Below are 24,109 nucleotides of genomic sequence, written 5' to 3'. Positions count from 1 at the left end.
GGATTGGTGCAGAGGCCGAGCTTCGTTCCTCGCTCCCAGCTCAGCTCAGAACGCTAGCTGAACTCTCCTCCTTAGCTGCATCTCTCGTATATACTGTACGATCTCGTCACATATCGACAGTCGGCTGCATCGGCAGCAGGAAAACACGTAACAGTGTGGGGTATCTCAGTCATTGATGCATCAACGGCGAGAATGAAGATGATGAGATGAAACTCTAGTGACGGGCTGAAGAGCCGTGTTTGCGTTACAAAAGGGAACCATATTCTGCGAAAACAACATCGTAGGCGCAGAAAGAAGTGCCCTCAGTGCATCGCTTTGATCGAGGTCAACTGTCGAGACAAACCATCATGGTGAATAGTATTCTCCGTGCCTTCATGTAGGATTTCACGCTTACTCTTCATACCTAGGCAACTTCAGACGGCAACCCTGTTGTTACCCTCGCCAATGGTGCGTTATCAGTTTGACTATTTTCCCCCCCTCAAGACTATCATGCAAGCTCACTCCCTATTCTCTAGGCCAGCCAAGTTCCGGCCCAGGCGTTGTGCGACAAATTCGCTATGGCGATACCAATGGTGGCTTGGTCGTCCTGAGCGACACCCAAACCATTGAAGTCCTTGCGCATTTCGCCCGTGAACGTATCCCAGAGCGGTAACAAAGACTCATCACTCACCTTCACTTGTAAGGACCTATAGCTCACTTGACTTCAACACAGGAGCGTGCACGCAAAGGCTGCCGGTGCCTTTGGCGAGTTTGAAGTCCTCGAGGATATATCTGACCTCACCGATGCAGATTTCCTCACTGGCATCGGCAAGAAAACCAAGTTCCTCACTCGCATCTCGACAGTCGGCGGCGAAAAAGGGTCCAGCGACACCGTTCGCGATGTGCGCGGCTGGGCAACAAAGTTCTATACCCAAGAGGGTATCCAGGACTTTGTCTTTAATGACCTTCCCGTCTTCTTCATCCGGGACCCGATCAAGTTCCCGTCCATGAACCGCAGCCACAAGAGGCACCCTCAGACCAATTGTCCTGATAACTCCATGTTTTGGGACTTTCACAAGAACAACCCCGAGGGCATCCATGCTTTGATGCACCTGTTTGGGCCACGCGGAATCCCGGCTTCTCTGAGGAACATCAATGGCTTCGGCGTTCACACCTATACTTTGAATAAGTCTGTGAGTTGGCCTCATGAGATACGTACTGGAAGAACAGAAGCCTGACAGCGTTGTAGGATGGAAGCTATGTCTACGTCAAGTGGCACTTCAAGCCCGACGACGGAATCAAAACCATGGACTCCCAAACGGCCGTCCGTCTCGCCGGCGAAGAGCCCGATTACCACGTCAAGGACCTCTTCAATGCCATCAACAGGGGCGATTATCCGACTTGGACGGTGTGCGTGCAGGTGATGAAGCCTGAGGAGGTCAACTCGGCGCCCATTGACATCTTTGACTGCACGTACACTTGGCCGTATGAGAAGTATCCCCTTCGCCGTATTGGCCGCTTGACTCTGAATAAGAATGTAGGTCACCTATGCTTGTGACACTCCATCTCCGTGCCTCTGAGAATAGCACTGACATGGAATCAATGTAGCCGGACAACTATTTCCAGGACATTGAGCAGGCTTGCTTCTCTCCCTCAAACATGGTCCCGGGCATTGGACCGTCAGCTGATCCAGGTAATGAACATTCCAGAGCCGTTCTCGTAGACGACAACACTGACCGCAGATGTCCAGTCCTCCAAGCACGCATGTTCAGCTACCCAGACGCCCAGCGCTACCGCGTCGGCCCCAATTACTTCCAACTCCCACCCAACCGCCCGATCAACAAAGTCTACGCCCCCTACGTGCGCGACGGCCCGGGCACGATGAACGGCAACTACGGCAGCGATCCGGACTACATCTTTTCGCAGCTGCGTCCGGTTGCGCAAAGCAAGAGGGTGCAGATGCCGACGCATGAGCTCTGGCAGGGACGTGTGACTCCGTTTTCGACGTCCTTCACAGACAAGGACTATGAGCAAGCGAGGAAGTTGTGGGAGATTATTTGTAAGGAAAAGGATGGAAAGGAGCAGTTGCTGCATAATATTATCCCGACGTTGGTGGATATTCCGGATACTCTGAGGAAGGAAGTCTTGGGTAAGTTGAGCTCCCTTGAACGGGTTTTTTCCTGACATTTTATGCTGACCCTTGCAAAGATTACTTTGGACAGGTCGACCAGACGCTGAAGCAGTGTCTTGAGCAAGGACTTGCAAAGCGATCCCAGTAGTTCAATACCAGGCTGGACTGATTGCCTTGAACTATATCCTGGTCTAATATGTTCACATTAGGAGGCAAAATGTCAATGAAAAATGACGTTCATTCATCGGCCTGTGGTCAATAACCTGCTGAAGATGCAATCAATGACAGCATACGTTGCGTCGGATCCAGGGATAATCACCACATTCAGATGCTCGACTGATCAGGTCCTGTATTGAACAATATAGCAACCTCTATGCTTGTTTCCTCTCAAGCTCATTATTGCACCACACTGCTCGAGACCCTGATTTTGTATGGAACAAGGCAACTGGTGTTGCGACTCCATCAAAGTTGAGGTTCGTCATCATACAACGGCCGACAAGAGCTTATCCCTCGCCATAGACCGAGATCTTACTCCCACAACTAGGGCGCTACGCTGGTTTGGGGCAGTAGATGGCTTGTCTGCTTGTACACAAGAGAAATGACTTGACATTTGTAATATGACATTGTCGCCTATCATTCCGGATGGTGAAGTTGGGAATCGGTTGGAGGAATCCCGGGTAAGTCAGCAGCAACCTGCTCGGTGAGCAATCATAAGGCTTGAATTACTCAGCCGCGTAAGACGTGTTCAATTCAAACAACGTCTCGGACGCTGTGCAAGATGAGAGGGCAGCTGATGGACCTGCTTCATCCTAGACCTCACCTCTTCTTCCAAAGACAGCTTCTCGAATACGACGACGACGGTTCAAGGTTCCCCTCAAGCCTCCACTTGATCGGAACAGCCGTGCGATGGCAATTTCATCTGACAGCACCAGGATCCTCGGCCAAGTCGGTTGATGCTGAGCGGAGGCGCATGATTGATTGCATTGATGTCATCTGCTTATTTCAATTCAACCCTTTCATTAAAGTTCAACTGTTATAGATCGGCAGTTGCTGTCTTTCCACCCGTCTCGCTAGTAGGGGGTTGAATTTGGGGTTTGGAGCTGCGTGTCACCGCGTGTATCACCACAGTCGCACAAACGCCAGACCCTGTACGATGACGAGTAGAGACACGAGGTAAACGAACCAAGAAGTAAGAACCAGCAATTCCTTCAATGCGCCGTTTTTTTTTTTTACCCCGATTGGCCTCGTGAAGATGCGCTTGTCATGCACAGCTGCAGCTTCAAAGAGCTCCTCCTCCAACAGCAAGTTAGGTACCCAAGAAATAGACGCTCGGAATAGGGTCAACGTGCAGCCGAGCCCAAATCCTCTCCCCCCCCTGTCTGTTCCCTCTTGTCGTTTCTTTTCCCATCTTCTCCACCAGACTACAGGACACAATTTGGGCATCCCTGCTCCAGCCACCGAATCAGCGGCCGCGCCTCCGTCTCCAGCCCGTTCGTCATGACCGAATCAATGCTCGATCGCTTCTTCAGCCGCAGGGGCTTTCTTTGGTGTGCAAAGAAAAAGCACCCTGGCAACCTGGCCCTGGCTGCAGCGCTTGGTGATATTGATTGGGGAGTGGGCCGCAAGCTGTCGAAAGGGGGCCGGCCCATCGTCAGTTGAGCTTGTCTGTCTGGCTGTCAAATCTCCCACGAAGCGGCGAGCTATTGTTTGCTTGTTCTGGTTGTAGCTGGCCTCCGTCTGCTCTGTGCGTGCTGTCCAGTTGTGCCCCGTGCTCTGCTTCTTTGTCCTTTGTGTTTTGTGCGTGCTTGTGTCTCTGTCTCCGTGTGAGGGTGTCTCGACCTCCGGACGATAATATCAGTTGAGACCACGGCACCGCATCGTCAACCTGGTACGACCCTCTCTCAGCCCCGATTTGAACACCGCTGTTTACCTGCATCTTTCTGAGAAGAAGCAAACAGACGAAGAGCTAACGCATGCAGCTGATCAGTTAGCCGCCACTCTCCCTGTCCTCTCTTCTCGAGCAGGAAACGGTCCGAGCTCGCAACCGCCCGTCTTCGTTGTCTCCGCCCTCCTCTTTGGTTTGTCCCTCTGGCGGCATCCGAGCGCAGGCCATCGCACGCTGGACTCGCGCCTCCTCGTTCCTTTTTCCTTTCCAGACTTGTCTCTGCCAGACCGCCTCGCCTGCATTGGTTAGTCCGGCTGCGCTGCGTGAGAGCCAGCGTGTGAGACCGGAGTGAGTGAGTGCGTGCGTGTTGTGGGGGAAGGGCTTCATGCAGAGCAGAGACGCCCACCGACGGTTCACGTTTGTTTGCTGCCGCCGGGGCCAGAGGAACGTGGCGCCAATTTGACGTTGCGGCAGGGAAAGACACTCGCCGTCACCTCAACCGAGACACGCAGCTTGTTGGACGCACCTAGTCGTCGCCTCGCCTCGCCCTGCGGCTGCCCGCTGCCCGCCATGGACCGCTCCTCCATCGATGCTATGCCGCCCCCTATCCCGCCGCGCGCCCACCGTGTCCATGCCTCCAGCTCCCAGCGCAACCGCATCTCGACGACGCCGACCGCCGCCGCCCGCAAGCGATACGCCATCCAGCCTGGCAGCCCCGAGATCATCTCCAGCCTCATCACCAGCCTCAGCGCCATCGCCGAGCCTGCCAACCACCACTTCGACTCCGGCCTGGCCACCAGTCTGTCTCTCCCCACGAGCCCCGATCTCGCCCACAGCTCCAGGAGCGGCTCTGGCAGCTTCGGCGTCGACTACGGAGCCTACAAGCAGCCTTCGCTGCACGACGACTACAGCGGCCCCGTCTCCCTCGACGACCTTGCTGCGAGCCCGCCCGTGATCCGCACCTCGAAGCCCCCGAGCGGCTTCTCGCCTCTGACCGCGCCGCAGAGCCCTCGCAGCCATCGCAGCACCAGCCGCGAGAGCGGGTTCAGATCCTTCATACGAAGCGCCGCGAGCTCTCGCCCGTCGTCAACGGGCTCCTTTGCCTCCAAGAATGACGATGCGCATAGCATCGGAAACCTGTCTGTAGAACGTGGCTCTGCGCCGCATCCGGAGCTCAGGCCACGCCGCTCGCTCGACAGCTGGGGGAAGAAGTCGAGCCGGGGCAGCAAGGTGCTCAGTTACATGGGCTCTAAAGAGCACCTTCGCGAGTCGCATATTGACAGGAAGCGTGCCTCTTCTACCTCCGTTGTCGGCGGTAGCGCAGCAACACCAGCGAGCAGCAGCAGTCAGACCGGGCCCAAGACGGATAACTTCTTCGTAGGAGGCGCCATTACCGAAGAGCCAGCGACGGTCACCACGTATGATTCACTGCTGGGAGACGGCCTGCATCACATTCCGGTGCGCGATTCTAGCCTGCGCAACTCGAGCTCCAGCAGAAAGCGATCCAGCGTTCGACGATCAGTCAAGGACGGCGACCTATCCGTGAGCGAGAAGATGCTCGAATCCGCCGATTTCAACCGCCGCGACTCGGTCAAGATGAAGCATCGTCGCTCGGGCTCAGACACTGGCAAGTCGTATACACACGAGGAGGAGAAGCCTCACCATAAGCCACGGCGGATCGCGTCTAGCACGTACCTGGGCGTGGATTACATTGCAGAAGAGAAAGAGGAGCTCGAGGACGATGGAGCCCCCTTTCCCTCCGTTTCGCAGGGGCGTCGGCGGGATGAGCTCGATCGCAAAGACCATCGGCTCTCCACCCGCACACTTCCCAGCCCCAACGAAGCGCTCAAACTGAAGCGCAGCAGCTCCAGGCTGAAGCGCCTCTCTGCGCCTCTCAGTCCGCACGAGACCAAGCGAGCCAGCGAAGAACCCGTTCAGCCCATCAAGCCCACGGGATACGAGCGACCCCAATCAGCCGACTCCATCGACGACGCTGTTGAATCTTACCTCTGCTCTCCGCGGCTGTCCCAGAAGATTCGCCATCCTCAGACCGGCCGCATCATTTCATTTTCAGAAGTGGGAGACCCCGAGGGCTCCGCGGTCTTCTGCTGCGTGGGAATGGGCTTGACGAGATATATCACTGCGTTTTACGACGAGCTGGCGCTGACGCTGAAGCTTCGCCTCATTACGCCTGACCGACCTGGAGTGGGAGACAGCGAGCCTTATACTGATGGGACAAGCACTCCCCTCAGTTGGCCCGGTGAGTCCTGTTTGTTCACCTATTTCAAATGCTCGCTTACTGACCGTTCCTAGACGATGTGTATGCCATTTGCCAAACGCTCAAAATCACCAAGTTCTCTCTCATGGCTCACTCAGCTGGCGCCATCTACGCCCTGGCCACCGCTCTCCGCATGCCCCAGCACATTCGGGGCAAGATTCACCTCCTTGCGCCCTGGATCCCGCCGTCCCAGATGAACGTCTTTGGGTCATCCCAGGCCATGCCGCCGTCGCACACGCTTCCAACCGCCCAGAGAATCCTACGAGTCTTGCCTACTTCGTTCCTCAAAGCAGCCAATAGCAGCTTCATGTCAGCGACCAGCTCATCGATCACAAGCTCCCTGCCAAAGAATCCCCGGCGTGCAAGACGGAAAACGGGGGCAAAGGAGAGTCACAGCAGCAGAAATGCTACGACGCCCTCTGCAGACAAGGAGAACATCAACCATGCCGCAGATGGCAAAGACTCCTATGGCACACTTGCCAGCGAAGACTCGGCAGTCTCCAATGCCCCGGATGCCACAGACAAGGCACTGCCCCAGCCCCCGCTGGACAACCAATCGACAAGCTTCTCTCCTGCAGTAGATGCTCTCGCCGAAAAGGAGCGACAACAGACGTACGACATCCGACTAACACACGCCATCTGGGATCTGGCCACGACGAACGCGAACCCTGCAGTGGACTTGCTCATCTGCCTGGAAAGACGGCACACCATTGGCTTCCGATACGTCGACATTACGCGCCCCGTGATCATTCGCCACGGCAGCAGGGACACCAGAGTGCCCGTCGAGAACGTCAAGTGGCTGGGCAAGACGATGCGTCGGTGCGAAGTGCGCGTGCTCGAAGGAGAGGGCCACGGCCTGATGGCCAGCGCCACGGTCATGGGCTCCGTGCTTATGGAGATTAGCGGGGAATGGGAAGATGTCCAGGCTCAGGCATCAAAGGAGCGCGAGCGGGGACGACGAGGAGCTCCGGCGAGGTGAGGTGCGAAAGCCACCTCTCGTTTGAATTCGATGTAATGCCTGCCATATGAACGAGGCTCTTTCTTTTCTCTTCAACCATTTATCGACTTTTTAATCTGGGAAAGCTGGAATATGGGAGTTGGAGTTGCTAAAATACACACAAAAGTCTTGGACCACTGGATTTCTGGATGAAATCTAGTCGGCAGATGGCTGGTTCCTTTTGCGAAGAAAAGAACGAAGGAAGAGAGGATGAAAGATACCCCCGAGAAATATACGAAGATGAAGGAGGAGGAAGTTGCCTACCTAATCTACTTAGGTATGAGAAATATGCGATGAACCATCTTGCTACTTTAGATAGATCTGTCTGATATACTGTGTATACTACATGTACCTACTACTAATCGCGCGTTTCATGTCGAGGTCCGAGTTGTATCAGCGTACATGGCGATGATATTCTGTTATTACCGATTTTCTCTTCTTGCCGATATGATACAAATCCTCCGGACTGTTACCATTGAGCTCTCTTCCTTCTCTCGTCAAACTTTATGACCCTGAATCTACCGACCAAACATCACCACCTTACTCACATCCCTTCTCGCTATGACTACACGCATGAATCCTACATAACACCATCACTATCAAAACACAGAAGTCAGTTAAGCATCAGCCAACACCCTCGTCCAGTCAAACTTCCTCCACCCCTTCTTGAACCCATCAACCCTCCCATCAACCTTTGCCCACCGCCCCTGCTTCTTGATAACATGCGCATCAGCATCCACAATCCCGCCCAGAACCTCTCGCGCAAAGAGATCCCCCTTGGGCCACCGGTCCGCATTCTCGACAATGTGAGCTAACCCGCCATCCAACGAGAACCAAACGTGGAAGTAGGGCATCTCCTTGGCGATGCTCCGGCGGAAGGCAGAGCGACCCATGCCTTCTCTTGCTTTGGCCTCCGTGTCGATGATCTTGCGGTGCTGAGACCATTCTTCGTCGGAAGATAGAAAGGCCTCTTTGAAGAAGGCTGGTGCCATGGCGCCTTGGTCGTAAGGGATAGGGATGGCCATCATAGCGGCATGCATATGCCTATGCGGCGCAGCGGCATTTTCGTAAAAGATGACTTCCCTTCCCTGGTCATGATACATCCTCGTAAGGCTCTTCATAAAGTTGCGAATCTCCTCCCACTCGTCATCGTCGCACTCGAGCAAATTGTTCCGATGCGCAATAGGCACAATCACTGCTCCTCCCTCGCTAATCTCCGGCTCCGTGGGCAGCGTCAGAAAGACCCGCGTCGCGAGCGACACGACGGGCGCAATCGGCGGCAGGCCCTTGTCCTCCTTGTGGCACAGCGGGCAGTTCTCGAGGATGCGGTTCATCTTCTGGAACTCGCTGACTGCCATGTTCTTGAGGTTGACCTCGCTCTTGTGCACCCGCTTGGCGAGCTTCTCGGCGTTCTCGTCCATGTACTCGAGGTCGTTGTCGAACCTGGCGTCCTTGGCGATGCGCTCGGCGAGGCGCAGGCCTTCGCCTCCCGCTTGGCCCTTGGTCCGGCGCTCTTCCTGGAGCATCTGCTCGATGGTCATGTCTGTGTTTTCCTCGACGAGGCCGCGCTCACGCCCGCGCTTGTTGTCGACGGTCTTGACCTCGCCGCGAGTGCCCGCGAGCTGGCGGCTCTCCATGACGCCCAGGACGACGGCTTCGGGGGCGTTGATGCGGGGGGCTGCTGCGGCTGCCGCACGGTTGTATTCTTCTTCCAGCTGAGCGGCATTGGGGGCCCTGCGTAGTTTTGCCTTCATCATCTGGGCGCGCAGTCTGTTAAGCGCTGTCTGGTCCATTGGGACAGGGACAGGCTGAATAGGGTTCTCCTGCAAGATCTCGCCTTGAACTTCCTGGCTGACAGGTTCTGCACGCCTCTGGCTTTTCACCCGCTCGTTGTAGAGTTCGCCCGTAGGCTTGTCTTTGGTTTTGGCGTCTTCGCCGTAGAGTCGCCTGCGCTCCATCTCCTCCTGTTCTTCGCGTGCGTCGTCAAAGAACTCCAGGCTACCGAAGTGCTTCAGGGCAATCTCCTCGACGGGTTGACCCGTTTCCTCTGCAGTATTGTAGACCGCTTTCAGCTTGGTCATTCGCCACTTCGAGCCCGCGTCGCCGAACGTGTAGTCTACTGTCCTCTTGGATGGCTGCTCCAGGCTTGCTGGCGCCTTGCCGCTGTTGAGGCCCTCGAGGTGGCCGCTGTTGAGCTCGCGACTGTGTATTACTCGCTTGGGGGGTTCGGGCGTCGGTGATCGTGGTTTGTTCTGCCCAGGGCGGTGGACGTGCTCGACTTCGAAGGCTGATGGTGCCGTCATCCAAGCATCGCGCTCCAGCGGCTTTGATCCTGACTCTGCATCGTCGCTAGGATTCCTCTCTTGATCGGCATTATATTCTGACGACTTGTGATCACGGTGTCTGTCCTCTCGATGGCGCCGCCTCCGTTGGTCGTCGGCATCGTTGTCGTCGTCGTCGCGTCGCCTCTTGTGCCGCCGCTCATCGTCATCGTGCTCGCTGTGGTGTCGGCGCCGGCGACGGTCGTCTCTGTCCGTGTCTCTGTCCCCTCTGTCTCTGTGTCTCTCTCTATCTCTATCGCGCTCGCCGTCTCTCTCGCTGTCACGATGCCGATGTCTGTGTCGCTCTTCGCCATCTCTGTCTCGGTCTCTGTCTCTGTCTCGCTCCCGCTCTTCTCGATGGTGGTGCCTGTGCTTGTGACTGTGATGCCGGTGCCGCTCGCGATCGCGCTCTGATTTGTCGCGCTCGGCCTTTTCGGCGGCGAGATTCTTCTCAAACTCGTCCAGCCCGTCCATGGTGCGGCGAGATTGGAGCTTCAATTGCGATGAATCGTAAAGGTTGAAGCTTTGAAGAATTGATGGAGCTTGGACTTCCAGCTTTCTTACGTCAGGGCTCCTTGTGTGGGTCCAGCTGCTGAAACGGGTGCTGCTGTATTTGTAGCGCTGTTGAGCCTGAAAGTTGCACCTAAACTTCAAGTTAAAGCAAATTACATGAACAGAATTCTCAATATTCTTCTTGAACACTATTTGGAACCCAATGAGGAATCTAGACTATCAATAACAGGAGCTTTCCATTTTACTTACTCCTGCCAATCAGAATGAGAAGTAGTAAAGTGCCTGCGGCTAATTCGATGCTTGTGTTGTCCATCACAGACTTTACGTCTACAGTGTGAAGGCTGTCCACATTGGAACTACAGCTGCGAGAACTTCAATGTTATCTTCCCTTCTTTCATCACCTCTTCTTCTTTCCATTCAAGAGAGATAATATATGAAAGCTGAATAACTTTAAGATGTAACTATCTTCCATGCACCCTCCATCTACGTCCGACATGTCTTGTCAAAGTCCTTCAGCATTCTGTCAAGCTCCTCTTGCCTGCGAATAGCATCATCAAACGTCGGCCACTCTCCTCCCGCTGGAGCCGCCCCCTTGTCTTCCTGCTGATACCACACGGCATATCGGTTATACATGTCTCCAACCAACTTGCATCCCGGCGTCTTCAGCTCCTTCTGCCAGTCCTTCCACTCCGACTCCCACTCAATCTCCGACACCTCGTCCGTCTTATAGTCGTGCAGCTCAATCTTGACACCAGGCATCGTAGTCGCCTGGAGAGTTGGGCCAAACGGGTTTGTAATCTTCAGCTCTCCGGTTTGACCCTGGATATACCAAGCATAAGGGTGTTCGCCCTTGAAAGGCGTCCCGCTTCTGTACAGCACAGATAGAGTCGCTCCGTCCTGGATGTTTGCGGCCCCGGGAGCAAGCTCTCCATGTGCACTGATGAGGTCTGGAATATCATTCTTTCGTGTACGCAGTTGCACGCCATCGTTGTCGACAATGCCAACCTCTGGCCACCGAATCTGCAGCTGGCTGTGAAAGTCCTTGAACTCGCCCAGGACAGAGTGCACAAGATCAACCATGTGTGCATACAAGACGGTAAAGTGGTTGCTGCCGATCGCTCGCTGGCTGAACAACTCTTCGAAAGGCCCTTCAAGGAGCGTGCCTGGCTGTTTCCCCATCCCCATGGCGCTGCAGCCTCGAACTTGGCTGTTGATGACCTTGCCGATTCTGCCAGATGCAATCAATTTCTTGATCTTGGAGGCAACCGGTGAAAGTCGTCCCTGCAAGCCAACAATGTTCCTGTCAGGACCCTTCCTCTCTCCCACCAAAGCGAGACTGCGCTCCAAGCTCTCAGTCAAGGGCCATTCCACATAGACAGCCTTCCCTGCTCGAAATGATGGCTCCGCGGCGGAATAATGCTTATCAGATCGAACCACGATCGAAACGAGATCGACTTCATCGTCTGCGGCAAGCTGAGCGGGGTCGCCGTATGTCTTGGCGGTAGAGGGGAGATTGAAGTGGGAGCGAGCTGTTTCAGCTGCCTCTTTGCTGGAGTTGAGAAGAGCGACGGTTCTATATTGAGTCTGGCCTCGAGCTGATTGGAGATATGGCAGGTGAGCTGCTGCCGCCCAGGACGTGATTGCGTTGGCTGAGAGCCCAACCAGTGCAATACGAATGAGTTTGGAAGACATGGTGAGCTTGAAGAGAACTGTAGAGAGGTATCATTGAGCTGAAACTCACCCGATGTAATTTGAGCAAGAATTGATGATGGGGATTCACATATATTTTGGCGTCGGGACAGCTTGCAACCGAACATTTTGGCTTTGACGATGAGTGAGAAGGGGCATGAGGTCAGCGCTACCTGTATGGAACCCAGCCAGGTCTGAAAGAGCAGTTGCCTCTCTGGCACATGGCCAACCATACGACGTGACATTGCCATCTTTGTAAAAACTATAAACCATCCCCGTAGACTTCTCGTAATCAGCCTTTTCCTAGGCATGGAACTTGTAGAACGAAATGGGGGCGTCCACTTGTGATCGGCTGGGAGAGATGGGAATTCGTTTGGGATGAAATGAAGATGGGAGGGGCAAAGGAATGCCTCACGTTAGGATGATGGGCTTCTTTTTCTTCTTTCATACTTCAAACCTCGGTCGAATACAGGAGATACCATTCCAATGACCAAGTATCAAGTTCATCACACAGCTGCCATTTTAGATCAGTGACGCTGTTTTCGTGTAGATGCCGTCGATGCTGTTTTGTTTGGCATCAGCCTTAAGAAAGTTGTACGAAGCCTCGCATTCCTGGGTATCAGTAAAGTTGTGAATATTCGACCTATATAGCCCTCTATATATGTATCGCATCATGAGTTGTCCCCAAGGCTTAAGCCTAAAACTACAAGTATGTGTCCTCAGTTATATGTAAGCAGCCTTCTAATTCCATCTCCTTTAAAAGTGTAAACAACAATATACTTCGCTCATTCCTCCTTATTTAGTATTTGCTTCCTTTTTTCAGACAGTTGTGACATTAGGTTTTCCGCCTCTTTCCACCAACCCTCCTCATTAAAGGCCAGTTCGAGATTATCCGAGTAAGCAAGTGTATTGACATGCTTCGCGTCAACCTCTCGAGCTCGCATGCTCGCTGCCTGCACTAAGAGGTCCGCGATCTGTCGCTCTCCCCGGCGGTTATTCTGTGCCGAATTATGCATTAGTGAAGTTATGGCAACGTCTTCTTCAGTTGCATTCCCGTTGTTTCTTAGTCCGGAATTCACCGCAGTGGAAGACTTTGGTGCTGCGGTTGGTAAAAGCCTTCGTGCTTCCAAAGCCCGTCTAGCAATGCCCCTGATCCTCTCCTTCACAGTCCTATAATCAGCGTCGTGCGGTCCAAACCTGACCAAATCGGAATGCGGACGGGCGATGGCGCAGATGTGCTGCGGACCATCTTCCCAGGGACGACAATACGTAGCCGAAGACTTTGTCACGAGAAAGGTGGGAGGTCCAGTCATTGTCCATTCGCCATTCTCATCCTGCAATCCGATTAGTAAATTCGTCGCAATCCATATAGTGGCATGTCAATTACTTGTTGCGCCGTTGGGGATTCGACAGTCTCGTAGAAGCAAAACACTTCCATATCACAGCCATTACCCAGCACCCTATGAAAATCTCGTTGCTGTATACTGAGTACCTGTGAGTTGAGCCTGCTGATGGACTCGATTAAAGAACGGTTCGCTCGGTCGCCGACAGAGGGAATGAGAGAGCTGACATCCATGCCATCATGCGGAGTTCCGATGAAGATGACGCCGCATACAGCCCGGAAGAGCCTGTCGTCGTCCGGATTCTTCGATCTTGAAAGCGATATCAAGGCCTGTACTTGCCTTCGGTGAGTACGGTGATGCTTGACTTAAGTTGCCTGACCTACCTGCTTGATGATCAGTCCACCAAAGCTGTGGCCGATCAAGATGATTGGTCTTCCTGTTGGATTGGCTGCCAGTGCATGCAAGCTGCTATGGAACATGGTGGCTAGGTCTTCAATGTTTTGCATGCTTTTGCTGCCCGCAATAGCTGAATCGTAACCGTAGATCATGACTCTCGCCATTGGTCTGCCAAGTGTCTCTGAGACGAGATGCCATGGAAGAGAGTCTCGTAACCACATGTGAGTCCCTCGCTTGTCTGTGAATGCGCCGAAAGCGTGATGTCCAAGGCCAGACAAAGCAACGATGCTGATAGAGTCAGCCATGCTCATGGCCTTTAAGCCAAGATTGCTTACTCAATCCTATGATCTTCCGGAGGTGGCGCATAAAGCGTCGTTATGCCATGGAAATCTTTTTCGATCGCCAACCATTGTTCGCCAACAGGTTGGCTGTCAGGCTCTTGCGGTAGTGGAATCTGCCAGGTGCGGCCATTTTGAAGTTTGGGGGGGTTAGTTCCCAGCGTAACTGTGGCTGTTTGAAGATCGACACCCGCTTCGTGAGCAAGAGACTCTATGACCACATCGGAGATGCTTGTCTTGCTCGTTATAAGGGACTGTAATAGTTCTTGGTCCCAGCTGAGAGGCACACCACTGACTCTAAACGTGGTTTTTAGGTTCGGAGACGCATCTGCTTTTGGGGTTTCACTAGGTTTGGCGGTCGACCGTGTAAGTCGTCTCAAGACGCAGTGGTAGGTACAAATTGCAACAATGATGGCAGCCAGGAGGCTGAGGCTGTCAATTCCGGTCGAGCTCATCGGTCAGAACTATCTTGCAAATTGTGAAGTCGTATGAAAAAGATTGTGAAAAGGCAAATGTCGACTAATTTTGCTGCCTCACAAGGGTTGATACTGAGGCGCGTTAAACCAGGCGGGGCTCCCATGTAAAGGCAGCATGTAAGCGCCTCAAGCAATGAAACGGGCGGTTAGGCAGACTGCCACTCATATTCAGTTTCATTCCGGCCCTCTTGATAGGCAGATACGTTGACGCTGGCTGTTTCCACTGCACTGTCTCAAACTTGCCGCAATGGACTTGCTATGAAGCGAAACATCCACATACCTATAACATATACCTACACAACGACTATCTAGTAACACCGAGACAACGTGATAACCTCGATCTTGACAGTTCAAGTTGAACTCAATCCATCATCTTCACGGGCCTACGCTACAACTGTTGAGAGCCGGAATCAACCCAGTTCCTAGACCTTCTCTCATCCCCGTTCAGGTTATTACCGGCTGGTCCGCGGGCATATAGGCTGATTCTTCTAACCAACTTTCAACTAGCGGCCTTAGCTCAGCTGGGAGAGCGTCAGACTGAAGTCTCAACTTCAATCACCTGTTATCTGAAGGTCGTGTGTTCGATCCACACAGGCCGCAATTTTTTTCTTTTTGCTCGTTATTCAGCCATTTTTTTCTCTCTGCATCTTTTGAACCTCTGGAGTCCTTTTTGTTGCTCTGTTGCTTGTCACCTCAGTTCCCATGATGGCGAATTCGTTTTCTCTTCCTTGTCTTAATGGGAAATTCGTTGGCTGAACTCGGGTAAACCAACTCTCATTGCAGTGGGAGACAATTTTGCCGTAGACGTCGCGGACACATATGAACAGACGCCCATCATCTCTCTGTTTCGTACTTTTTGTATCTCACTTCTCTCGCCATGTCTAACTCAGTTGTCCACCCATATGTACACAACAGTACTCATCATGCATGCATGCATGCTCGCTCTCTTAATGGACATCTACCCCGCTCGCTATACTCCAAACATTGTGACGCATGTACAAAGTATGAACAATCCCATCCAAATGCAACCCAATAGTAATCCTCTAGAATCATCAAGCACGCCCGAAACTCCCATATAATGCACGACAGACGACAAATCTTGTCTAGACGAAGCTCACAGCTCTCCATCCTCTTCAGAGTGTCCGATCCTAAACGTCGTCATGACGGCAGCGTGATCCGACGTCCACTCGTTGCTCCGCTGGTTCGGCTCCGGCGTGGGCTCGCCGGCAACGAGCGTTTCTGACGAGAGAACCTTGAGGCCCTGTCCCTTGTGGTAGACAAAGTCAATTCGGTCCAGGGGCTCGGGCCGGCCGTTGTTGTCGAGGTAGATGGGCGACCAAGTGGTGCCCGGCTCGGCGTTGGGATCGGGGTGCGCCTCGCGGTATGAATCAATCAGGCCCGACTGCACGGGGAACTCGGAGCTCGGCCAGGGGACGAAGCCAGTGCCGCAGTGAGCCTTTTTGGTTGCCTCTGTCCAGTCGAGGTGAGAGGGCGCGTTGAAGTCGCCGGTCAAGAGGACGGGGATGTCGTCGGCCTCGGCCAGGGCACCTTGCATGGCGCCGACGATTTCCATGATTTGCGGCGTGCGGCCGGACTGGTACTCCCTGTTGAGAACCTCGGCCAGAGGCAGGTGGTCGAAGCAGAAGTCGTATGGTCCGTATGGATTGTATCCCAGGTGCACGTTCCACATGATGAGCTGACTTTTGCGACCGTCCAGCTCAATGCGAATCGACCCACCGGCGGCCTGCTCCGGGAATACCTCGACGATGGGATACCGACTGATGATGCCGACCTCGTTGGGGCTCTGCCAGGAGTACCAGCCAAGTGCCTGGGCAAGACGAGTTGCCTGACCGTTCCAGCTCTCCTGCAGACCGACGATATCGACGTTTGTGTTGATGAGGAAGCGGACCTGCTTGTTGTGGTAGTCGTTGACGTTGGTGCCGCCGAACCACATGTTGAAGGACATGACCTTGAGTTCCCGCACAAGCGGCTCGTTCTTGGCCCGGACGGGAATCTGGACCTGGATCGTGGCGGAAGAGCCATCGCTGGCTGTCGCCTTGACCACGAAGCTGGTGTCCTTGTCCTTGGGGCCGGGTGTCCCAGAGATGGTTCCGTCCTTGGCGACCTTGACCCAGTCGGTGCCGTACGTGGTGACCTTGGTGAAGTTGCTCTTGTCGTCCTTGGGATTGGCAATCAGACGGCCCAGTCTGGCCTTGAAGGGACTCCCCTGGTGGGCATTCTGGGTGATGATGCGGTCGTTGATGAACTCGATAGGCCCCAAGCCGGGCACGATGACGTCGATGGGCTTCGCAAGCCACTGGTAGCCATCCTTGGCTAGGAAATAGGCCCTGTAGTAGCCGGCAGACAGGCTCGAGACATCGACATGCACCTCGCCGTTGCCATCAGGTGCATACGCCCAGGTCAAGGAACCTGCGACAAATTCCTCGTTGTCGGGGCCGCCATAGTACGTCTCATAGACGCCGATCCAGTTGGTCGGGTCCGGGTTCGGCGTCGAGTAGTTGAATGTGAAGAGCGACTGTCCGTCCTCGAGGGAGATCGTCCCCGGCAGCGCATCGCGAGGAGCCTTGGAAGTGAAGCCGATGGCGGCGGCTGACGCCGGAGAGGCGAAGAAGAGGGAGACGGCGGCGACGGCAGCGGCCGCTGCGGGAAATAGTGAGGGGAGCCTCATTGCTCCGGTGTCTTGTGGTGTTTGAAGGCAATGGGAATAGAGCGACACGGGAGAGGGAACGGTTTTAAGCTCTCACTTGGCCGCAGATCCGGCAGCGAGACGGCGTGAGATAGCTGCTGCTCTATTTAGTGAAGGCTTTTAGTGTGTGCGAGAAGGCGTCGTCATCGATGTCTTATATGGAGAGGACGGGCCCACAGAGGTCCGGGATAGTCCAGGTAGAAGCTGGTGATGGCGTCGTTCCATGTACCTCACGGCTCCACGCCTGTGCAAGCGACGGCATCACGAGCCTGCCGGCACTTTCAGACCCTGCATCCATCTTGCAATGCACTTTTTAATGAATGAAGGCCAAGAATCCCCGACAAAACTGAGGGATATCGCGCTACTACTGTCAATGTTGGGCAGCGTGAGAGCCCGCATCGACGTGAGCTGCAAGGACTATAGCGGTCGAGGGCCCCTATACGAGCGGCGACGTGGGGGGGCCCAGTGGATGACCTCCGCTATGGAGTCCCCGGGGCTACGCGTACTGTTGGCGCTAAGGGGAAATCGCCTAAGGTATTGAGAACTGAGGGGCAGCATGAAGCTGCATGCGGAATGTGGAAGAGCGTCAGCCAGCCAGTCGTTGCAGCTCGTGTTGCTTGGCAGACGGCCCTTGCATCGCCTCATGATTCGGCACTTGGCTTCACGTGGCGGCATTTCACATGCGCCAAGGAGAATTTCAGGGTCTTTTATGATGTGATCATACATTGACTGGCTTTACTGCAATGAGGTATATAAAATAGAGCAACGATCCCCAATCATTATAGAAGTTTTCTGGCCGTTGGCGTCCTTCACCTTCTCTTTGTAGTAACGCGTGCATATAAGTCGTGTGTTGGGAAGTCCTGGATGGGTCGGAAGAGTCTTTTCTCTTCACCGGCATGTACATCATGTGCGATATCAGTTCTTCATCTTTTACGAATGTGATATAGTCAAGTCATGGGAATACTGAGCGCCTGTATTAGTTCAACGGTGCCTCAGACGGCTCCAATATGCCGTCGTTGGGTTGATGGCATCGCGATGTAACGCCATGGTACATCCAGCTGATTCCATCACCAGATCGGCTGTTGAGCTTCTGACATGGCCCATGATTTGGCAAGTATGCTGTGAGATTGACTTTGAACAGTGGCCGGCGAACGGGATGATGCTTGGCACGAGACGGCTGAGCGAAAAAGCTCCAACAAACGGTCCACCCAACGATTGCCAACTCATTTGGCTTGATTCTGATCTGGGTTAGGGTTAGACTCCAACTTTCTGTTTTTTTGGAAGCCTTCTAGAGATGGTTTCGAGAACTGCTGTGGAAAGTGGAGGAACGGTTATCCCAGAACAAGAACTTCATACACTATAGTCAATCAGGTTAGGAAGATTCCGAGAGGTTCTAGTCTTGTTGAGACACATATAGTGCTTGTAGGTACGGTAGCATTCGATGCAAATTGCGCCACAGCTTGTCGACATTCGCATTTCATAAGATATCTTCCATTTGAGATGGTATGCGTTATGTGAACGCTCTTTGCGAGTGAAGTTGTTCACCATTTCGTCACTGCCCAGACCTACGTAGGTAAGGATGAAAGTGGCGAGATGTATGATTGCTTCAACTCTTCACCTTGTGAGTCAAATTTCGCCGGTCACCTATAAACGATACATCTCCCTCAATCCTCTACGCGATATAGATCTCATGCTAGGCATCGACTCGAGGCCAGTCTCAGTGACTCGCTCTCATGCGACATCTAATCGACTCCCCTATATCATTGAGAGATGTCCAAATTTGGAGCAGCCTTTGAACTAAAATATGTGAGACGATTCTGATACTTGACTTCCCCTTGAGTTGCTCTTTGTCATATCATTGATAGATTTTTCATTCAAACCGACCTCGGATTACAGCATCAACCGGAGTCCTCGCCGTGTCTCTGGTAACCTTAAGAGCAGAGATCGTCTCACTATGGGATAATAACAACGACTCGCTTGGAGCACATTTGAACAACTCCCTCTTCGATCAAAGCCCGCAGTAGAAATGCATAGTTCAATATATGTTCTGTCCCTCAGCCTTCCGAGACAAGTCCGACACCATATCAAACGGTCACGAGGACTTTGAAAATAGAAACACGCATGTCGATGCCAAATGCAGCGAACAGCAGACTATCCATCATTCTTCATTCGCCGACTGTCTTCTTAGCCGAAAGCTTCCCTGATTCTACATACCGTTTGTCTCAGCCCCCGCGATTGGACAATGGCGCCCCATCGAACAACTAAGCACAGTAGCATTGCCACGGATCAGCGCACATCAAAACCCGGTTCGGCATACAGTCCCTCGTCATTGTTCGAAAACTGTCTCGCCTGACAGCTCGTGATGGCTGCGCAGCCAAGGCGGGGTATCAGCGCTGCGATTCGAGAACATGCAGACGATGACCCTCATCATGACGTTGATGGCGACCACTTCCAGCAGACCGTCACGCAGCTCTCGCCTGATGACGAAAGCTCAGTTTGGGGGCAGCTGTCGAGGAGTTATAAGACTGCTCGCTTCTCTCCTTGCCACTATTGCTGCGCTTAATCTCCATTGACTTCGCATCTGATCCGTCATCTTGTCATCAAATATTGAACACGCTTCATCACAATGAGCACGAACCCGAACAGCGGCATCACAGACGAGGCGGCCATTGAGGGCCACGACCTCATTCACAACGCCGAGGTTGAGGAGCAAAAGGTAAATTTGCAGCCAATGGCAAAGTCTCAGCTAACATGATTGAATTAACACTGGGCAAAGGCGCACGGCGACCACGCGCTGACGCAGCCGGACGAGGGCGATGAGCCGCTCAACGCAACAAAACAGACGGAGACGGGAGCTGCACACCAGACTCAGCGTCGCCATTCGGCCATTGACAAGGTCAAGGAGGCGCTGCACCTCAAGAAATGATGAAGGGAAGAAACGAACAACTCAAACGTCAACAAAAAAGAAAAAATGTAACATCTGATGTTGGGCGGATGAGCAACCCTGATTCAGTGTTGGATGGCGACACAGACAAAGGGAAAATGAGACGAAAAAAAGAGATGGCGCGTGTGTCAGACGGTTGAATCGCCTGTTGTGTGTTTGATTACTTGCACCTGTACTCTTATCAATTCCCCACATCCGCCCTCATCTCTGCCGTCGTATCGACGCTTCAATACCATTTACTGTACCATGCTTTCCATGTCCATTTCTTTGCAGTCCTGATGCCCTCGTGATATCGTACATATCGTCTCCAAACAAATCCAGAGCTTCCTCCTCTGTTAAGAACTGGTGGAGCTTGTCCACGTTTTACCCGCCAGCGGCCCCATCGGGAAAGGCTGCATGTGGGCTGTTTCGGCTAACCCAGACAGGCCTAGCCCGCCCGCTCGCCTACGGATTCCCCTGACACACCAAATTTCCCCCAGATTTGGGGCATCGCGATTGTCGAACGGGGTTTTATCGCTCTTTTCAATTTTCCCTCTGACACTCAATTGACGCTGTTCCAGCATCAAGCGCTCCGTCCTTTTCCCTCGCCGCCACGGCGCCAATCGCCGCCTGTCACTCCTTTTTTCGTTTGATTGTTTCGCTCATTGATTCGCCGGCCCCGGTCTGGCCTGTGATGAGTCGGGCTCCGTTCCATTCCTTATGACGAAGCTCTCGTGATGCTGCTCAACCTCCACTCTCTCATGGCAACGCCCGTGGCGTTTCTGCCCCTGCTGGCAACTGCTGCTATCGCCGCTTCAATCCCTCGCGACGACAGCTCTTCTTCTTCTTCTTCATCTTCGTCTTCAAAAACCGTCTGGGCGACGCCCCACGACAGCTACTCGTCGTCCATCGGCGTGCTGGGCTGCAAGGTCAACACCAACCGAGTCGCCTACTGGCCAGACTCCGTCGACTGCAACAACATCTGCGTGTCTCTCCAGTACCAGGACCGCCAGGTCTATCTGCTCCGCGTGGACCAGTCCCAGGGCGCTCACGACGTCAGCTACGATGCCTGGAACTATCTCTACACGGGCTATTCCGCCACCGACAAGGCCTTTGCAGGAGGACCCGTCGAGATGACGACGCAAAACGTCGATGCGTCCAAGTGCGCGAGCCTGCTCCACACAAAGGGCCACAAGCTGCCTCTCAGCGCGGCAAACAGCATGAACTTCCTGTCCAGCTGTCTCGAGCAGGAGAACTCGTGGGTGGCAGACAACTACGTCCTGTACAACATCCTCGACTCGATATGCACCCTCGGACAGAATCAAGTCTGCACCCTGGACTGGCCCAACGCCAACCAGCCGTCCTGTCCAGGCACCCTTGGCGTACCCGATGCTCTCAAGTCACAGCCCGTATGGAACATCCAGTATCCGTCGGGCGACAAAGTGCTCGCCGGAGCGCCACCAACAGTGCCCACTGGGACCCCGGTCCCGGCGCCAGCTGATGGGGGCGACGAGGAGAACGATGCGCATAGACCAATGTGTCCGGACTCTCTATCCCGGATCACGATCCTTTCCTTACTCTTTTCAATATCTTCTTTAATGCTGTGGTGACTGTTACGAAAATTTCCTCGTTAAGGGATCTTTTACGTCTTGGATATGATGTTTATTCTTGGTTAATTATACCCCCATTGTTCATATTCTGTGTACATCTTACAAGACTTTTTGGGCTACTATGGTTCATCAATATATCATTCAGATTTTTTTTTTTTTTTTTTCTATGTCTTTCTGTTTTAATGACTGTACAATGATGTCTATCTTGGTATCATTATTTGTGGTTTTTCGACTTGGGTATCTTGGTTCTCGCTCATTCCTACGCCTTGCACAATCTCGCTGCTGATTCGTCCAATCCATATATATGCTCTTCATCTTCCGGTACTCCGACCTGGAAGCCCGTCGCCATGCCCGTTCCCAGGTGCACCATCATATGGCAGTGTAGCATCCACATTCCGGGGTTGTCGGCGACAAAGGAGAGCACCACATGGCCTTTCCTCGGTACGCTGACGGTGTCCTTCCGGAGAGGCTTCTCCCGTTTCCACTGGCCTAGGGATTCACTTTCTGGCGTCTCGTAAGGGTTATAGCTCCCAAGCTTGGCATTGTCTGCCCGGAAAGAAGACAGGACGTGGAACGAATATCCGTGGAGGTGGAATGGGTGAGAGCCATCGTCCAGGTTGTTAATCACCAGCTTAACCTTTGTTGGCTTTGACCCGCTGCCGATAAAGGGGACAAACTGGTTCTCATCCCAAGATGACCGGTTCAGCGACAGCAGCGGCAGCGACTGGGGATGCCAAACAGTGTGATTGACGAAGCCGAGCGGCTTGTTTCCATACACCGCAAGCTTCTGAGTCGAGACGTAGAGCACAATGGTCTGTTCTTCTTCCGCCGTAACGATAGGAGATGGCTTCTCGGTGGCAGAAAGGGACGCCAGATCAAGATGACTGCTGCTGAATCTCAACGGTGGCGCCTGGTTCCGATCATGCGCTGCGACTGTTTTCGGTAGAGCTGGAAAGGTATGGTTGGGGTTCAACGCCGGGTTGCCGAAACGAAGATTCCTACGGGAAGTTAGACGATTGTGTCCCATCAAGATCGGAAGAGACATGGATGGGATAACTCACTCATGATCCAGGTATACGTTGAACCACGGCTCCGCCGCCTGATCAGTCTTCCACTCGAGCAGCATATCAACCCTCTCGCCGGGGTAGAGGGTGCCGATGGAATCAGCCGGCTTCGAATCCACCTCGCAGCCTCCATCGACGTGTGTTGGCTGTAGGGAAGCCCCGTCAACACTAACAGTCAAGCCAGCGACGTTGCCAGTGTTGACCACTCTCAGCAGCGTCGACCCTGTGGCCTTCTTGATCAGAGGCGGGAAGTTGCTCAAGCTGTTTGCCTTGCACTTGACAGGCCGAGCCGGCACGGCCATGGAGCAGTCGTATCGCCCACGGCCGTTGATGACGACGGAGTCTGGCACGGGCTCATTGCCTGCACTCGCCGGGCTGCTGTACCAGTCAAGGACATCACTTTGCCGGCGATGGAACCAGTCACCGATGAGGAGCAGCGCCTCGTCCTGTGCAGCCCCATCCGCGTTCCGAGGCCGCGGTTCGTGAATCACCAACCCGCCGAAGAGGCCGTCCGCCCTCTGCAGCTGGGAATGACCATGCCACCAGAACGTGCCGTGCTCATCGTCGCGGATGCGGAAATCATAGACGAACAATTCGCCGGCGGGGATGGGACACTGGGTGAAGCCGACGGCTCCGTCCATGGCGTTGAAGCCCTGCATGCGGAGGCCGTGCCAGTGCAGCGAGACGCCGTCGGCCTTTTCCTTGAGGTCATTGTGGACACGGACGATGATGCGGTCTCCAGATCTGGCTTCTATAGTTGGACCCGGGAATTGTCCTGCTCGAAAGCGTCAGCGAACCTCACCAGCCAATCGAGCGAACCACGCCGTTCAGACTGCGGCCCTGATAGGGATAGCAGTCCTCGGTGCATAGTGCTGCATGAAAAGGGTCTCACGCACCGTTGATCAGATACACCTGCTTCTCCACCCCATCCGGGGCTCTCGTGCCCATAGTGACGTGCCAGTCAAAGGTCAGTGTAGTAGGATCTCTTGTGGAGTGTTCGGTCGGGTGAAGAGGAATAGCAAGCTGGCTGTCGTCCAGCGGTGCGCCGGAAGCGTGGCGGTTCAGGGCGAACAGCAGCACGAGCAGCGAGCCCAGGCAGAGTGCGACGATGAGGCCGGCAACGCGGAGGAGCGTGAAGCTGGGCTTTGGACGGGCCGTGGGCACCGCATCGTCTATGTCTGCCCTCCGTGCCTCGTCGATGCTGGGTTGGGTCGCCAAGTCATCGCTATCGACGTCTACTCCATCAAGCAAACGACGGTCCTCGTGTTCGTCGTCCCTCATTTTGCTTTCTTTTCATGGACTTTCAGTCAGAGAGTCTGATGAGCATGTCTCTCAACAAACTCGATCAATTCGACAGGCTCACCCAACGAAACGGACAAGCAAAAAAAAAAAAATCAGGAAACCAAACAGTGAGAAGAAAAGCTAGAACCAGGACACGTCATGACAGAGAGATAAGAGG

The 24,109-nt window shown here is 53.8% G+C and overlaps 10 protein-coding genes across 10 annotated transcripts; 5 read left to right on the top strand and 5 right to left on the bottom strand.

Annotated features, from left to right (window-relative positions):
* Positions 1-407: 407 nt before the first annotated feature.
* Positions 408-2,258, top strand: CCMA1212_005715 (Peroxisomal catalase; the record flags this gene model as incomplete). Its single annotated transcript, XM_073702962.1, has 6 exons — positions 408-447; positions 516-648; positions 713-1,172; positions 1,229-1,516; positions 1,588-2,128; positions 2,188-2,258. Coding segments are annotated over 6 exons (1,533 nt in total), but the record flags the coding sequence as incomplete, so codon positions are not given.
* A 1,349-nt stretch (positions 2,259-3,607) lies between these two features.
* CCMA1212_005714 (uncharacterized protein) lies at positions 3,608-3,769 on the top strand (the record flags this gene model as incomplete). The annotated part of the gene is made up of 1 exon (XM_073702961.1): positions 3,608-3,769. The coding sequence occupies one exon, from the start codon at positions 3,608-3,610 to the stop codon at positions 3,767-3,769; it is 162 nt and encodes a 53-aa protein (XP_073558386.1).
* Positions 3,770-4,565: 796 nt separating this feature from the next.
* On the top strand, positions 4,566-7,252 carry CCMA1212_005713 (uncharacterized protein; the record flags this gene model as incomplete). The annotated part of the gene is made up of 2 exons (XM_073702960.1): positions 4,566-6,255; positions 6,309-7,252. 2 exons carry the CDS (start codon positions 4,566-4,568, stop codon positions 7,250-7,252), a joined length of 2,634 nt encoding a protein of 877 aa, XP_073558387.1.
* Positions 7,253-7,887: 635 nt separating this feature from the next.
* On the bottom strand, positions 7,888-10,065 carry CCMA1212_005712 (Pre-mRNA-splicing factor cwf19; the record flags this gene model as incomplete). Its single annotated transcript, XM_073702959.1, has 1 exon — positions 7,888-10,065. One exon carries the CDS (start codon positions 10,063-10,065, stop codon positions 7,888-7,890), a length of 2,178 nt encoding a protein of 725 aa, XP_073558388.1.
* Positions 10,066-10,587: 522 nt separating this feature from the next.
* Positions 10,588-11,796, bottom strand: CCMA1212_005711 (Galactose/lactose metabolism regulatory protein GAL80; the record flags this gene model as incomplete). Its single annotated transcript, XM_073702958.1, has 1 exon — positions 10,588-11,796. One exon carries the CDS (start codon positions 11,794-11,796, stop codon positions 10,588-10,590), a length of 1,209 nt encoding a protein of 402 aa, XP_073558389.1.
* A 782-nt stretch (positions 11,797-12,578) lies between these two features.
* On the bottom strand, positions 12,579-14,325 carry CCMA1212_005710 (uncharacterized protein; the record flags this gene model as incomplete). The annotated part of the gene is made up of 4 exons (XM_073702957.1): positions 12,579-13,127; positions 13,181-13,465; positions 13,520-13,820; positions 13,868-14,325. The coding sequence occupies 4 exons, from the start codon at positions 14,323-14,325 to the stop codon at positions 12,579-12,581; spliced, it is 1,593 nt and encodes a 530-aa protein (XP_073558390.1).
* A 1,135-nt stretch (positions 14,326-15,460) lies between these two features.
* CCMA1212_005708 (uncharacterized protein) lies at positions 15,461-17,035 on the bottom strand (the record flags this gene model as incomplete). Its single annotated transcript, XM_073702956.1, has 1 exon — positions 15,461-17,035. One exon carries the CDS (start codon positions 17,033-17,035, stop codon positions 15,461-15,463), a length of 1,575 nt encoding a protein of 524 aa, XP_073558648.1.
* Positions 17,036-19,679: 2,644 nt separating this feature from the next.
* Positions 19,680-19,979, top strand: CCMA1212_005707 (uncharacterized protein; the record flags this gene model as incomplete). Its single annotated transcript, XM_073702955.1, has 2 exons — positions 19,680-19,769; positions 19,830-19,979. 2 exons carry the CDS (start codon positions 19,680-19,682, stop codon positions 19,977-19,979), a joined length of 240 nt encoding a protein of 79 aa, XP_073558644.1.
* Positions 19,980-20,713: 734 nt separating this feature from the next.
* Positions 20,714-21,586, top strand: CCMA1212_005706 (uncharacterized protein; the record flags this gene model as incomplete). Its single annotated transcript, XM_073702954.1, has 1 exon — positions 20,714-21,586. One exon carries the CDS (start codon positions 20,714-20,716, stop codon positions 21,584-21,586), a length of 873 nt encoding a protein of 290 aa, XP_073558643.1.
* Positions 21,587-21,845: 259 nt separating this feature from the next.
* Positions 21,846-23,931, bottom strand: CCMA1212_005705 (Laccase-1; the record flags this gene model as incomplete). The annotated part of the gene is made up of 3 exons (XM_073702953.1): positions 21,846-22,584; positions 22,648-23,425; positions 23,547-23,931. 3 exons carry the CDS (start codon positions 23,929-23,931, stop codon positions 21,846-21,848), a joined length of 1,902 nt encoding a protein of 633 aa, XP_073558642.1.
* Between the last annotated feature and the right edge of the window lie 178 nt (positions 23,932-24,109).

This window comes from Trichoderma ghanense (assembly GCF_004382785.1).
Source record: "Trichoderma ghanense strain CCMA-1212 chromosome Unknown scaffold_6, whole genome shotgun sequence".
NCBI lineage: Eukaryota > Fungi > Ascomycota > Sordariomycetes > Hypocreales > Hypocreaceae > Trichoderma > Trichoderma ghanense.
The sequence above is the reverse complement of the archived record's forward strand: the minus strand, read 5'-3'. Positions and strand labels throughout refer to the sequence as shown.